The sequence below is a fragment of the Oncorhynchus masou genome, chromosome 21 (assembly GCF_036934945.1).
Source record: "Oncorhynchus masou masou isolate Uvic2021 chromosome 21, UVic_Omas_1.1, whole genome shotgun sequence".
Lineage (NCBI taxonomy): Eukaryota > Metazoa > Chordata > Actinopteri > Salmoniformes > Salmonidae > Oncorhynchus > Oncorhynchus masou.
In genome coordinates, this window is record NC_088232.1 from 6,585,251 (window position 1) to 6,600,172 (window position 14,922).

General features: G+C 43.5%; 1 protein-coding gene across 3 annotated transcripts in view; it reads left to right on the forward strand.

Moving 5' to 3' along the window:
• The first annotated feature begins 2,700 nt into the window (after positions 1 to 2,700).
• LOC135507651 (zinc finger protein 41-like) overlaps positions 2,701 to 14,922 on the forward strand; it is a 33,350-nt gene continuing 21,128 nt past the window's right edge. Inside the window, exons 1-2 of one of the 3 annotated variants that reach the window (XM_064927239.1) lie at positions 2,701 to 3,139; positions 13,181 to 13,311. In XM_064927239.1, the coding sequence (XP_064783311.1) occupies positions 2,884 to 3,139; positions 13,181 to 13,311 (387 nt within the window). In that variant the 5' untranslated portion in view covers positions 2,701 to 2,883. The remainder of the gene's footprint in view (positions 3,140 to 13,180; positions 13,312 to 14,922) is intronic. The other 2 variants (XM_064927240.1, XM_064927238.1) reach the window with 2 other exon arrangements.

Sequence of the window (14,922 nt, forward strand, 5' to 3'; positions counted from 1 at the left end):
CGAACAAAACATACATGTATTGTGTAACATGAAGTCCTATGAGTGTCATCTGATGAAGATCACCAAAGGTTAGTGATTCATTTTATCTCTATTTGTGCTTTTTGTGACTCCTCTCTTTGGTTGGAAAAATGGCTGAATTTTTCTGTGACTTGGCGGTGACCTAACATAATTGTTTGTGGTGCTTTCGCTGTAAAGCCTATTTGAAATTGGACACTTCGTTGGGATTAACAACAAGATTACATTTAAAATGGTATAAGATACATGTATGTTTGAGGAATTTTCATTATGAGATTTCTGTTGTTTGAATTTGGCGCTCTGCACTTTCACTGGCTGTTGTCATATCAATCCCTGTTAATGGGATTGCAGCCCTAAGAAGTTAAAGAATAATGTGAAAATCTCTTAAGCTTGTTCAGACTGCAGGCCTTAACGCTCAAATCAGTTTTGTTTTTCAAATCCGTTTTGGACTACTGACTGTCCAGATGATCCAACTTTCAAAACAATAATCTTTTGGTGAATCACAGCCATCAACTAGCTGGTTGCCATAGCTGTTTAGTTTTCTAGCACATTCACTTATTTGTATGTAAACAATTAACAAGCTAGTTAGCTACCGTACCACATGTTTTTGTCAAATTGTCAGAGTAGCCAGCAAGCAACAAGAAATGCCGAATAACAGTCTAAAAAAAACCTTTAGGGAAAATAATCGAATATGACTTGTCTGAACGGTCAAATGGCCAGGAATCAGATTTGTATCTGACTTCAAACCACCTACGAAAATGTGGCTTGAAATATTCGATTCCATGTGCTTTTTGACTGTTCAGAATACAGGACACATAACAGATTCTAATCGGATATGGAAATAAATTAGATTTGATTAATTTCAAACTGCCAATGTGAGCACGGCTTTAGAGACTTACCCAGAGAGACTCACCTGTAATCGCTGGCAAAGTGATTCTAACATGTATTGACTGAGGGATATGAATACTTGTGTAAAATGACATATCTGTATTTCATTTTCAATATATTTGAAAAAATTCGAAAAACATGTTTTCACTTTGGTATTATGGTGTATTGTGTGTAGATGGGTGAGGGGAAAAAATATTTAATACATTTTGAATTCAGGCTGTAACACAACAAAATGTGGAATAAGTCAAGAGATATGAATAGTTTCTAAAGACACTGTATGCTCTGATAATGTAACCTCTACAAAATAAATGCCTTTCTTATAATTTCACATTGTTTTTATGTCAACATATAAAAACCATGACAATTACTATAAGAAAAATAAAATATTTGTATATACACGTTCAGGTATGAGTTTTCATGGTTAAGGATGGGCAGCACTTCCTACTGAACAGTTTATCTATCTACAGCTATGCCTTTGGTCTCCCATCCTGGGGTTTAACCAAGCCAAGCCCTGCTTAGCTTTGATATTTGTCACGGACTACTTGCAATGTTAATGAGAATAATTGTTGAGAGATCTCCACTTAATAATTAAATAGAATCACTGCTATCCAACCATTCTTCTACTCCCACTCCTTCAGGTTTTCCCGTCTCCTCCTGCTACTCCTCGCGGCAGACTTGGCTTCATTCTTCGATAAGTGTGACATTGCGTGCTTCAATGACGTCAGTGGTATGCAAGTGCTTTGAAATGTTGTATGTCCCACGTATGTGAGACCTTAGAAGGCTTAGCTTACATATGTCTCTCGTATTTGTTTTATACAATCCAAGCAAAAGCTAGTTATTACTACGGCCCAAGTGTTTTGAAATTCAAATGTTCAATGCACTGTATATCTCCCATATCTGTTATATGTATTATTGCTATGAAACCCCCATGGCTGTAGCAAACATTGCCACTTAGTAATTTACTTACTCGGCCACATACTGTTGGCTTATTTATACTGATGTACGTCACCATGTCACTGTGTTCATCAATGCAACAACGACCAAAACATACTCAAGTCCTTCTTAACTGTTTCCGTTATTAAAAACCCAGAGTTCACAAGCCTATCTATCATCTGTAGTATGGGATCTTTACAAACAGTCCTTGACCTCAAGCTGTTTTCAGTAAATGGCCTGAAGCCTTCAGGTCTTGTGATGACTGGGGGCGAATATTAAACATAAACGAATGTGAACTTGGGCTTGATATTCCAGACTGACTGTTCTCTACAAACTGAATCCGTTTAGGAGGGTACTTAACTTGTCATTTGAATCAGGCTTGTGTACATCCCTGTTTTTAGAGACAGTCAACCTAGGCAGAACAAGGACAGGGATGTAATCGTTCGTCCAAACAGTTGTGCAAGTAAAACGAGAGTTTCGATTGGACAAATTCAGGTATGTCCCCATTTTTTTTTCAGTCTATGTAGGTCCCTCCCCGTATCGTTCCATTTGCTTCCATTTAAGAAACGTTTTGCAACAGAAACGGCGTAATGCATATAATAAAATACAAATTCATACGGCCCAGCTGAATATTTACGTTACTGGGGTGATGTAGATGGAATAAAGTAATTACTTATATTCTACTATATTCTTGCTAACACACTGTTCTTTATAACAAGTTTGTGCTGAGTTTGAAATATACTGATCATAGGATATTTGACGTGTAATAAATAGTACCGTAACTAAAAGAACAGCACGCGTGAGTTTTTCATTTAACCACACCCTTTAGCTATGACGCCAACCAATAAGACCCTTACACGGAAATGAACAATTTCGCCACTTAGCGTTTTAGTTATTTAGACGTTTGTTTACACCCAGGAACTCAAATGTTTACTTATTTAACTTCCCAGTATCACATACTTACCCCAAATCGTGTTTAATTCGTGTTAGTGAAAGTACTTGTTGATATATGTTATCTAGGTAACGCTATTTAGCTAGCAGCTAACAATGGCTGACTGTAACGATATGGGTTTTCATACTCAAATAGCCTCCGTCATGGAGGTTCTAGCGAATGCAGCCGTTGCAGAGATCTGTAAACTCGTAGACGACGACTATGCAGTGTTTCGTTTGGAAATTTCTCAAAGCCAGAAAGAAAACAGCGGATTGCGGAGGAAACTACAACTACTAGAACTGAAGGTGGCACGGGAGCGTCGTCCCAGTAGTGTCAAGATCCTCGACCGATACAAAACAGGATTGGCAAGAGGTACATGTTGCAGAAGGCCGATGGGGCTGTCGCCCCGTTTCCCATGTGTTCAGATGTCTTACCAACAATTGGGTCTTGGTCAGTTTTTGGATAGTATGGAAAAAGTCCCGTGATTACTTAACTACCTATCTTGTGCAAAGACACTATCGTATTCTAACCAGATAAGCGAGACATTTGGATGAATAATTAAAGCAGTTAGCGCCGCTGCTTCGAATAAACATTCATAGTTGTTGTAATCAAAACCATATTTAAGCTTACAATGTTTATAATTTAGCTTGAACAGACACTAATATTATATTTGGTTGGGATCTTTGTAAAATACTTATTTCGGCAACAGCACTTGTTAGCTAAAATGCTAATGCTCATTGACATAAGCTGTAGTATTTTATTTATTTAACCTTTTATTTAACTAGGCAAGGCAGCTAAGAACTAATTATTATTTACAATGACGGCCTACACCGGCCAAACCCGGACAACGCTGGGCAAATTGTGCGCTGCCCTATGGGACTCCCAATCACGGCCGATTGTGATACAGCCTGGAATCGAACCACGGTGTCTGTACTGACGCCTCAAGCACTGCGCCATTCGGGAACCCAGTGGCCTAAAGTTAGCCAAAGAGCCATTTTATTGGTTGAAGTTGTTAAAACGAAAACAAAAAAGTGAAATGCAGTTGATTTGTGATGAGACCAGTGGCGATTTTACCATGTAAATCTTGGTGGGGCAAAAAAAAAAAACGAAATGTGGGATACATGCCAGGAAAGCCATAACACCAAACAATAAATTAATTGCACTATAATGGTGACAAATGGTGCCCACAAACTGTTAGGATACAGAAAGCTGTCCCAACACCTTACCACTGCTACACCTGGCTATCAGCAGAGCCTTGTCTGGCAGTGAAACAGTTCATTCAGCCTCATTTACTGCCTTAAAAAAAACATGGCTGACTTGCTTAAACAAATGTGGTTTCTACTGACAATTGAGATGTACAAACTATGGCATAAGGGAAGACAAGCAGATGAGGCAATCCGTAATTTTGATTAAGACAATGAGCAAGCGTCGAGGGACGTAGTCATATCTATTTGTTCAGCACTTTTGAAATGTACAGCGACAGAATTCAGAACATGGGCCGTTCTTAGTGTTTTCCCTGTACACCAAGTCAGAACCGTAGGATAAATAAAGGGGCATATAAACAGACAATGAAAGCTCTTACAATATTCAATGATTACATTTCTCTAAAACAGGTTATAGGCTACATGTGCACCACGAAGTTAGAACAGTGGGTGAAATTAAGAGGTGAAAATATACCAAATTATTAGGGTGAGGCACATTGAATGCCGTTTTGGGTCTTGCGTCAAACAACACAATTCTATTATAGAATGTTCAGCACTCACTTTGTGATGTCACTTAAACAGGAAGGTGGCGTGGCACCTTTGTGGGCAAATTTTGTCATCAAAGTCTGGCACTATTTGGATTTATGGTGGGAATTCGGGGAAAAAACACAGCCACTCCATTGAATAGCAGGCTAGTGGTTGCTTTGCAATGCTTGCAGTTAGCCACTGATGCACATTCAACAAGGAGTTGTATGGAAGGTGATTTCCAACTTGTCGTGCAAATCTTTGTCCAATGGCCGATGAGAAACGATACGTTTTATCTGTAATTTCTCTTCATATGACAAGGATTAAAAAGGATTTGCCAGTAAATTGATGACTTGATTCATAATGATGACTGCTAACTAACACTTTGAAAGTAATGTAATTGAAAGATGTTGACATCAAGTCAAAGCTACTGAACAAATAATGTGATTTGATGTAATTTTATTTATTTCACCTTTATTTAACCAGGTAGGCTAGTTGAGAACAAGTTCTCATTTGCAACTGCGACCTGGCCAAGATAAAGCATAGCAGTGTGAACAGACAACACAGAGTTACACATGGAGTAAACAATTAACAAGTCAATAACACAGTAGAAAAAAAAGGGGAGTCTATATACATTGTGTGCAAAAGGCATGAGGTAGGCGAATAATTACAATATTGCAGATTAACACTGGAGTGATAAATGATCAGATGGTCATGTACAGGTAGAGATATTGGTGTGCAAAAGAGCAGAAAAGTAAATAAATAAAAACAGTATGGGGATGAGGTAGGTGAAAATGGGTGGGCTATTTACCAGTAGACTATGTACAGCTGCAGCGATCGGTTAGCTGCTCAGATAGCAGATGTTTGAAGTTGGTGAGGGAGATAAGTCTCCAACTTCAGGGATTTTTGCAGTTCGTTCCAGTCACAGGCAGCAGAGTACTGGAACGAAAGGCGGCCAAATGAGGTGTTGGCTTTAGGGATGATCAGTGAGATACACCTGCTGGAGCGCGTGCTACGGATGGGTGTTGCCATCGTGACCAGTGAACTGAGATAAGGCGGAGCTTTACCTAGCATGGACTTGTAGATTACCTGGAGCCAGTGGGTCTGGCGACGAATATGTAGCGAGGGCCAGCCGACTAGAGCATACAAGTCGCAGTGGTGGGTGGTATAAGGTGCTTTAGTGACAAAACGGATAGCACTGTGGTAAACTGCATCCAGTTTGCTGAGTAGAGTGTTGGAAGCAATTTTGTAGATGACATCGCCGAAGTCGAGGATCGGTAGGATAGTCAGTTTTACTAGGGTAAGTTTGGCGGCGTGAGTGAAGGAGGCTTTGTTGCGGAATAGAAAGCCGACTCTTGATTTGATTTTCGATTGGAGATGTTTGATATGAGTCTGGAAGGAGAGTTTACAGTCTAGCCAGACACCTAGGTACTTATAGATGTCCACATATTCAGGGTCGGAACCATCCAGGGTGGTGATGCTCGTCGGGCATGCGGGTGCAGGCAGCGATCGGTTGAAAAGCATGCATTTGGTTTTACTAGCGTTTAAGAGCAGTTGGAGGCCACGGAAGGAGTGTTGTATGGCATTGAAGCTCGTTTGGAGGTTAGATAGCACAGTGTCCAAGGACGGGCCGGAAGTATATAGAATGGTGTCGTCTGCGTAGAGGTGGATCAGGGAATCGCCCGCAGCAAGAGCAACATCATTGATATATACAGAGAAAAGAGTCGGCCCGAGAATTGAACCCTGTGGCACCCCCATAGAGACTGCCAGAGGACCGGACAGCATGCCCTCCGATTTGACACACTGAACTCTGTCTGCAAAGTAATTGGTGAACCAGGCAAGGCAGTCATCCGAAAAACCAAGGCTACTGAGTCTGCCGATAAGAATATGGTGATTGACAGAGTCGAAAGCCTTGGCAAGGTCGATGAAGACGGCTGCACAGTACTGTCTTTTATCGATGGCGGTTATGATATTGTTTAGTACCTTGAGTGTGGCTGAGGTGCACCCGTGACCGGCTCGGAAACCAGATTGCACAGCGGAGAAGGTACGGTGGGATTCGAGATGGTCAGTGACCTGTTTGTTGACTTGGCTTTCGAAGACCTTAGATAGGCAGGGCAGGATGGATATAGGTCTGTAACAGTTTGGGTCCAGGGTGTCTCCCCCTTTAAAGAGGGGGATGACTGCTTCAGCTTTCCAATCCTTGGGGATCTCAGACGATATGAAAGAGAGGTTGAACAGGCTGGTAATAGGGGTTGCGACAATGGCGGCGGATAGTTTCAGAAATAGAGGGTCCAGATTGTCAAGCCCAGCTGATTTGTACGGGTCCAGGTTTTGCAGCTCTTTCAGAACATCTGCTATCTGGATTTGGGTAAAGGAGAACCTGGAGGGGCTTGGGCGAGGAGCTGCGGGGGGGGCGGAGCTGTTGGCCGAGGTTGGAGTAGCCAGGCGGAAGGCCCCCCCTTAAATGATTTAGATGTACTATTGTAAAGTGGCTGTTCCACTGATGTCAGAAGGTGAATTCACCAATTTGTAAGTCGCTCTGGATAAGAGCGTCTGCTAAATGACTTAAATGTAAATGTAAATGCTTGTTGAAGTTTTCGATAATCATGGATTTATCTGTGGTGACCGTGTTACCTAGCCTCAGTGCAGTGGGCAGCTGGGAGGAGGTGCTCTTGTTCTCCATGGACTTCACAGTGTCCCAGAACATTTTGGAGTTGGAGCTACAGGATGCAAACTTCTGCCTGAAGAAGCTAGCCTTAGCTTTCCTGACTGACTGCGGGTATTGGTTCCTGACTTCCCTGAACAGTTGCATATCGCGGGGACTATTCGATGCTATTGCAGTCCGCCACAGGATGTTTTTGTGCTGGTCGAGGGCAGTCAGGTCTGGAGTGAACCAAGGGCTGTATCTGTTCTTAGTTCTGCATTTTTTGAACGGAGCATGCTTATCTAAAATGGTGAGGAAGTTACTTTTAAAGAATGACCAGGCATCCTCAACTGACGGGATGAGGTCAATGTCCTTCCAGGATACCCGGGCCGGGTCGATTAGAAAGGCCTGCTCACAGAAGTGTTTTAGGGAGCGTTTGACAGTGATGAGGGGTGTCGTTTGACTGCGGCTCCGTAGCGGATACAGGCAATGAGGCAGTGATCGCTGAGATCCTGGTTGAAGACAGCGGAGGTGTATTTGGAGGGCCAGTTGGTCAGGATGACGTCTATGAGGGTGCCCTTGTTTACAGAGTTAGGGTTGTACCTGGTGGGTTCCTTGATGATTTGTGTGAGATTGAGGGCATCTAGCTTAGATTGTAGGACTGCCGGGGTGTTAAGCATATCCCAGTTTAGGTCACCTAAAAGAACAAACTCTGAAGCTAGATGGGGGGCGATCAATTCACAAATGGTGTCCAGGGCACAGCTGGGAGCTGAGGGGGGTCGGTAGCAGGCGGCAACAGTGAGAGACTTATTTCTGGAGAGAGTAATTTTCAGAATTAGTAGTTCGAACTGTTTGGGTATGGACCTGGAAAGTATGACATTACTTTGCAGGCTATCTCTGCAGTAGACTGCAACTCCTCCCCCTTTGGCAGTTCTATCTTGACGGAAGATGTTATAGCTGGGTATGGAAATCTCAGAATTTTTGGTGGCCTTCCTGAGCCAGGACTCAAGGACATCAGGGTTAGCAGAGTGTGCTAAAGCAGTGAGTAAAACAAACTTAGGGAGGAGGCTTCTGATGTTGACATGCATGAAACCGAGGCTTTTTCGATCACAGAAGTCAACAAATGAGGGTGCCTGGGGACATGCAGGGCCTGGGTTTACCTCCACATCACCCGCGGAACAGAGAAGGAGTAGTATGAGGGTGCGACTAAAGGCTATAAAAACTGGTCGCCTAGAGCACTGGGGACAGAGAATAAGAGGAGCAGGTTTCTGGGCATGGTAGAATATATTCAGGGCATAATGCGCAGACAGGGGTATGGTGGGGTGCGGGTACAGCGGAGGTAAGCCCAGGCACTGGGTGATGATGAGAGAGGTTGTATCTCTGGACATGCTGGTTGTAATGGGTGAGGTCACCGCATGTGTGGGAGGTGGGACAAAGGAGGTATCAGGGGTATGAAGAGTGGAACTAGGGGCTCCCTTGTGAACTAAAACAATGATAACTAACCTGAACAACAGTATACAAGGCATATTGACATTTGAGAGAGACATACAGCGAGGCATACAGTAATCACAGGTGTTGCATTGGGAAAGCTAGCTAAAACAGTAGGTGAGACAACAACAGCTAATCAGCTAGCACAACAACAGCAGGTAAAATGGCGTTGACTAGGCAACGTGACCGACAGATAAAACATAAACAAGCAGAATGGAGTACCGTGATTAATGGACAGTCCAGCGTGCATCAGCTATGTAGCCAAGTGATCAGTGTCCAGGGGGCAGGGAAGCTGGATTGGTGAGTGTTATCCAGGTTAAAAAACTAACAATGACTAAATAGCTTGTAGCTAGTTAGCTGGTTAGCTTCTGGAGGTTCTTGAGTGTGTTCTAAAAATTAAAAATAATAGCGATTCCGTATCACATTGGGTGAGGCAGGTTACCGGAAGGTATAAACAAATTAAAAATCGAAAAGAGAGAGTAAATATGGGTCCAGTGAGTGTTTGGGACGCGGCGATTCAGACGGTTAGCAGGCCTGTGCTAACAAGCTAACAGTTAGTAGGCCGGGGCTAAACAAGGTAGCAGTTAGCGGACCGGGGCTAAACAAGCTGGCAGTTAGCAGGCCGAAATAGCAAGCAAGGAGATAGCGAGGGCTAGAGAGTTAGCCTTTGGGGGACGTCGCGATGGGGTGAGTCTGTTTATTCCTCTTTATGCGGTGACATCGATAGACCGGTCGTGGGTCCGGGTATTGTAGCCCAGGAGTATGCTATGGTGGTAGGTATTGTAGCCCAGGAGTCTGCTACGGTGGTAGCACAGGGGCTCTGGCCGAGCTAGCTTCAAGCTAAGTGGGTGGAAACGCTAGCCAGGAGTAAATCATCCAGGTTTGCGGTTTAGCTAGATAGCTAGTTGTGAAGATCCAGCTGAAAGATGTTCCGTTTGGCCCATTCCTCCATGCAGATCTCGTCAAGAGCAGTGATGTTTTGGGGCTGTTGCTGGGCAACACAGACTTTCAACTCCCTCCAAAGATGTTCTATGGGGTTGAGATCTGGAGACTGGCTAGGCCACTCCAGGACCTTGAAATGCTTCTTACGAAGCCACTCCTTCATTGCCCCGGCAGTGTGTTTGGGATCATTGTCATGCTGAAAGACCCAGCCATGTTTAATCTTCAATGCCCTTGCTGATGGTAGGCTTTGTTACTTTGGTCCCAGCTCTCTGCAGGTCATTCACTCGGTCCCCCCGTGTGGTTCTGGGATTTTTGCTCACCGTTCTTGTGATCATTTTGACCCCACGGGGTGATATCTTGCATGGAGCCCCAGATCAAGCGAGATTATCAGTGGTCTTGTATGTCTTCCATTTCCTAATAATTGCTCCCACAGTTGATTTCTTCAAACCAAGCTGCTTACCTATTGCAGATTCAGTCTTCCCAGCCTGGTGCAGGTCTACAATTTTGTTTCTGGTGTCCTTTGACAGCTCTTTGGTCTTGGCCATAGTGGAGTTTGGAGTGTGACTGTTTGAGGTTGTGGACAGGTGTCTTTTATACTGATAACAAGTTCAAACAGGTGCCATTAATACAGGTAACGAGTGGAGGACAGAGGAGCCTCTTAAAGAAGTTACAGGTCTGTGAGAGCCAGAAATCTTGCTTGTTTGTAGGTGACCAAATACTTATTTTCCACCATAATTTGCAAATAAATTCATTAAAAATCCTACAATGTGATTTTCTGGATTCTTTTTTTCATTCATTTTGTCTGTCATAGTTGAAGTGTACCTATGATGATAATTACAGGCGTCTCTCGTCTTTTTAAGTGGGAGAACTTGCACAATTGGTGGCTGACTAAATACTTTTTTGCCCACTGTATTAATGTCAAAATAACATACAAAACAGGTAAGCTCCACATTTTTCTTTTAAATATACACTACCGGTCCAAAGTTTCAGAACACCTACTCATTCAAGTGTTTTTCTTTTCTTTTTTTTACCATTTTCTACATTGTAGAATAATAGTGAAGACGTCAAAACTATGAAATGACATATGGAATCATGTAGTAACCAAAAAAGTATGAAACAAATCTAAATATATTTTATATTTGAGGTTCTTCAAGTAGCCACCTTTTTCTTTGACAGCTTTGCACACTCTTGGCATTCTCTCAACCAGCTTCACCTGGAATGCTTTTCCAATAGTCTTGAAGTAGTTCCCACATGTGCTGAGCACTTGTTGGCTGCTTTTCCTCCACTCTGCGGTCCAACTCATCCCAAACCATCTAATTTGGGTTGAGGTTGGGTGATTGTGGAGACCAGGTCATCTGATGCAGCACTCCATCACTCTCCTTCTTGGTCAAATAGCCCTTACACAGCCTGGAGGTTTGTTGGGTCATTGTTCTGTTGAAAAACAAATGATAGTCCCACTAAGCCCAAACCAGATGGGATGGCGTATCGCTGCAAAATGCTGTGGTAGTCATGCTGGTTAAGTGTGCCTTGAATTCTAAATAAATCAGACAGTGTCACCAGTAAAGCACCCCATACCATATCACCACCTCCCATGCTTTATGCGGAGATCATCTGTTAACCCACACCGTGTCTCACAAAGACACAGCGGTTGGAACCAAAAATCTCCAATTTGGACTCATCAAAGGACAGATTTCCACCTGTCAGATGTCCATTGCTTGTGTTTCTTGGCCTAAGCACATCTCTTCTTTTGGTGTCCTTCAGTAGAGGTTTCTTTGCAGTAATTCGACCATGAAGGCCTGATTCACGCTGTCTCCTCTGAACAGTTGATTTTAATGTGTCTGTTACTTAAATTCTGTGAAGCATTTATTTGAGCTGCAATTTCTGAGGCTGGTAACTCTAATGAACTCATCCTCTGCAGCAGAGGTAACTCTAGGTCTTCCTTTCTTGTGGCGGTCCTCATGGGAGCCAGTTTCATCATAGCGCTTGATGGTTTTTGTGACTGCACATTTTCGCATTGACTGACCTTCATGTCTTAAATTAATGATGGACTGTTGTTTCACTTTGCTTATTCGAGCTGTTCTTGCCATAATATGGACTTGTCTTTTACCAAATACGGCTATCTTCTATATACCACCCCTACCTTGTCACAACACAACTGATTGGCTCAAACTTATTAAGAAGGAAAGAAATTGCACAAATTCAATCAACAAGGTACACACCTGTTAATTGAAATGCATTCCAGGTGACTAACTCATGAAGCTGGTCATCATTTAAAATGGCCAAGTTCTATTCACAACGGTATTCCGTTGGTAAGAGGCAGACATTCCGTAAATACTAGGAATAGATTGTCCACCATCTATGCGTTATCCAGACAGAAAAGAGAACATAACATAACATTTTGATTTAGAGCAATAAAGAAATTGAATAAATTAATTGAGCAAACCAGAAACCTTTCAAAGTATAAATTTAAACATTATTTTAAAACTATTTAAATATAATGCATAGAGATGTTGTGGGACTATAGTAGATGAAGAATCAATATTTTTTTAGTTTGAGTATTTATTGGGTCTTTATGTTAGTATATTATGTATGTTTGTAATAGTGTGTTATATGTGTGAATGTTTTTGTATTATAAATTGTATTGTAATGTTTAAGGACTCTTGGAAGATTAGTCCAGATGGGGACTAAAAGAGAATACAATCCAATCAAATACAACAACCATCCGAGCCACTGCCTGTTCACCCCGCTACCATCCAGAAGCGAGGTCAGTACAGGTGCACCAGAGCTGGGACTGAGAGACTGAAAAACAGCTTCTATCTCAAGGCCATCAGACTGTTAAACAACCATCACTAACATTGAGTGGCTGCTGCCAACATACTGATTCAAATCTCTAGCCACTTTAATAATGAAACATTTATGTAATAAATGTATCACTCTTCACTTTAAACAATGCCACTTTATATGTTTACATACCCTACATTACTCATCTCATATGTATATACTGTACTCTATACCATCTACTGCATCTTGCCTATGCCGCGCAGCCATCGCTCATCCATATATTTATATGTACATATTCTTATTCATTCCTTTACACGTGTGTGTGTGTGTGTGTAGAAGGTAGTTGTTGTGAAATTGTAAGATTACTTGTTAGATATTACTGCAGTTGGAACTAGTAGCACAAGCATTTCGTTACACTCGCATTATCTTTTTTTTTTGTTACTGCATGATTGCATATGTTATTTCATAGTTGATGTCTTCACTATTATTCTACAATGTAGAAAATAGTAAAAAATAAAGAAAAACCCTTGAATGAGTAGGTGTGTCCAAACTTTTGACTGGTACTGTACATGCAAAACACAGGCAAATATTGTTTTTTTGACTTCACACAAGGCTTAAAATCCTATTATAATCCAAAGGTAGTGTGAAATACATTTACATGTTTCTCATGAATGTATGTTTTTTTTTTTGGTGTGTTTTCAGAGAACTCCCCCGTGTTCAGTAATCAAATTGCACGCATTGCCCTTATGTGGCAATGTTTGCAAACACAGAAAGATGTCTATACCACCGTAGTTAACCTAACAACAGCTTTTCCCCCAATCACTCTCTCAGGGGAAGGACATCTCACTGGAGGCCACAGGAGCTTTGTGAAGCCAGCGGGACACAATACATGGAATGATGACCAACCAATTACTGTTGATGAGGCGAGTGGATCCTCAACCCAGCACGTTGTCGTGATAGAGGTTCGTGCAGGGCTCTCCAACCCTGTTCCTGGAGGGCTACTGTCCTGTACATTTACATTTAAGTCATTTAGCAGACGCTCTTATCCAGAGCGACTTACAAATTGGTGAATTCACCTTCTGACATCCAGTGGAACAGCCACTTTACAATAGTGCATCTAAGTCATTAAGGGGGGGTGGTGAGAAGGATTACTTATCCTATCCTAGGTATTCCTTGAAGAGGTGGGGTTTCAGGTGTCTCCGGAAGGTGGTGATTGACTCCGCTGTCCTGGCGTCGTGAGGGAGTTTGTTCCACCATTGGGGGGCCAGAGCAGCGAACAGTTTTGACTGGGCTGAGCGGGAACTGTACTTCCTCAATGGTAGGGAGGCGAGCAGGCCAGAGGTGGATGAACGCAGTGCCCTTGCTTGGGTGTAGGGCCTGATCAGAGCCTGGAGGTACTGCGGTGCCGTTCCCCTCACAGCTCCGTAGGCAAGCACCATGGTCTTGTAGCGGATGCGAGCTTCAACTGGAAGCCAGTGGAGAGAGCGGAGGAGCGGGGTGACGTGAGAGAACTTGGGAAGGTTGAACACCAGACGGGCTGCGGCGTTCTGGATGAGTTGTAGGGGTTTAATGGCACAGGCAGGGAGCCCAGCCAACAGCGAGTTGCAGTAATCCAGACGGGAGATGACAAGTGCCTGGATTAGGACCTGCGCCGCTTCCTGTGTGAGGCAGGGTCGTACTCTGCGGATGTTGTAGAGCATGAACCTACAGGAACGGGCCACCGCCATGATGTTGGTTGAGAACGACAGGGTGTTGTCCAGGATCACGCCAAGGTTCTTAGCGCTCTGGGAGGAGGACACAATGGAGTTGTCAACCGTGATGGCGAGATCATGGAACGGGCAGTCCTTCCCCGGGAGGAAGAGCAGCTCCGTCTTGCCGAGGTTCAGCTTGAGGTGGTGATCCGTCATCCACACTGATATGTCTGCCAGACATGCAGAGATGCGATTCGCCACCTGGTCATCAGAAGGGGAAAGGAGAAGATTAATTGTGTGTCGTCTGCATAGCAATGATAGGAGAGACCATGTGAGGTTATGACAGAGCCAAGTGACTTGGTGTATAGCGAGAATAGGAGAGGGCCTAGAACAGAGCCCTGGGGGACACCAGTGGTGAGAGCGCGTGGCGAGGAGACAGATTCTCGCCACGCCACCTGGTAGGAGCGACCTGTCAGGTAGGACGCAATCCAAGCGTGGGCCGCGCCGGAGATGCCCAACTCGGAGAGGGTGGAGAGGAGGATCTGATGGTTCACAGTATCGAAGGCAGCCGATAGGTCTAGAAGGATGAGAGCAGAGGAGAGAGAGTTAGCTTTAGCAGTGCGGAGCGCCTCCGTGATGCAGAGAAGAGCAGTCTCAGTTGAATGACTAGTCTTGAAACCTGACTGATTTGGATCAAGAAGGTCATTCTGAGAGAGATAGAGGGAGAGCTGGCCAAGGACGGCACGTTCAAGAGTTTTGGAGAGAAAAGAAAGAAGGGATACTGGTCTGTAGTTGTTGACATCGGAGGGATCGAGTGTAGGTTTCTTCAGAAGGGGTGCAACTCTCGCTCTCTTGAAGACGGAAGGGACGTAGCCAGCGGTC